The sequence below is a fragment of the Drosophila elegans genome, unplaced genomic scaffold (genome assembly GCF_018152505.1).
Source record: "Drosophila elegans isolate 14027-0461.03 unplaced genomic scaffold, ASM1815250v1 contig_498, whole genome shotgun sequence".
In the NCBI taxonomy this organism is placed as follows: Eukaryota; Metazoa; Arthropoda; class Insecta; order Diptera; family Drosophilidae; genus Drosophila; species Drosophila elegans.
Genome location: NW_024545885.1, coordinates 222919 through 224301, shown reverse-complemented (window position 1 = coordinate 224301; position 1383 = coordinate 222919). Strand labels below are relative to the sequence as shown.

The window sequence follows — 1383 nt, the reverse complement described above, 5'->3', positions numbered from 1 at the left end:
TAGGGTAAATGCGTTTTAATGCGCCAATCCTATGCGAGGAATTCCCCAAGAACTTGTGAGGACTATGACTAAAACTTTCGATAGGATTCCTCCCAATTTTCTCGAAGAATTCCCCAGGAGTTTCTAGGGAATACTTTGTGATTTCCGAGAGAATTCCTGGGGATATCTGGAGAGAATTCCTATGGATATATTAGAAAACCAATCCTTATTACATGTATAGAAAAGTTAAAAAACGTTATATTTCTAGTAAGCTGGAAAACAAAAATAAAATAGGCATGAAAACAAATGAGCAACGTGAATTATACAATGAAAAAAATGTATTTAAGTTTATAAGCTAGTGTAATCTCCAATACTTTAAAAACATGGGCTTTCCGAAGTAAGACTCCATTTTCTCTTTTACATATTTTGCAAATGAATTTTTTTATTAAATTTATTAAATTACAAAACTTATCCATTGGTAATTAAACGTTTACCAATCATTTACTAGTTTCCCGAGATTGTTACCATAAGTATCTAGCCAGGACCCAAATACAATCGGTTCCATATTAGATATAGACAAATGATTGCTTGCTGGCTTTGAAGAGGAGATGTGGTGATCAGAGCTTGGGTGCGCTATTTGAGTAAAATAACCAAGTTTGACAGCTTCGTGTTCAGTTTTTTTAATTTCAGCGGCAGCAGCTTGAGCGGCAGCTTGAGCCACCGCCGCCTTTGATGCCGCGAGTCGTTGTTGAATAGCCTCAGAGCGCTGAATAGCAGCTGCCGCCTGAGACTTCTGTTTCAATATTATAGCCTGCGTTTGTTTTTCCGTTGCAATACGTTGTTGGTTTAACACATTCTCCTTAGCAGCCTGTAGTTGTTGCTGCGCAACAAAAAAGTTGGCTGAGGCCTGACCAGCAACTGAAACGGCATTTGACACTTCACTGGGTGTAGGCCCGAATCCCAGAGTATGTCTAGCAGTCCAGCTGAGCCAAGCTTGGTCCCATGGGCTGCCACTCAAAAGTCTGGCTCCACTTTCCCATGGAACATGGTCTTCCACAGTAATACTCCTGTTTGGCACCACTTTCAAACTGGAATTACAACAGGCATTCACAGCAAGTGCCATTAAAAGCATCAACCTGAGAATGGGCCGACATTCGGATTTATTTGGTGTAAACTGCATTTTACTAAAGGCAACCAATATCTCTTGAATTCCCTAGCCTTACTATTTATAATCTGTGTTGGGGAGCAGTTTTATACTAGTACCTAGGTAGTTACTAACACGGAAAAAAATCTTAATTTATATGATTTAATCTGTGTTTTAGGCTCGTTTTTTTGAAATCGGTTGACTGTTTCTTATGCTGTCATATATCTGTCATACTGACCAATATTTTCTGAATTTTCGTG

At 38.9% G+C, this 1383-nt stretch overlaps 1 protein-coding gene across 1 annotated transcript; it reads right to left on the bottom strand.

Annotated features, from left to right (window-relative positions):
- Positions 1 to 469: 469 nt before the first annotated feature.
- On the bottom strand, positions 470 to 1159 carry LOC108146903. Its single transcript, XM_017273149.1, has 2 exons — positions 764 to 1159; positions 470 to 706 (listed from the first exon to the last, which is right to left on the bottom strand). Exons 1-2 carry the CDS (start codon positions 1157 to 1159, stop codon positions 470 to 472), a joined length of 633 nt encoding a protein of 210 aa, XP_017128638.1.
- Between the last annotated feature and the right edge of the window lie 224 nt (positions 1160 to 1383).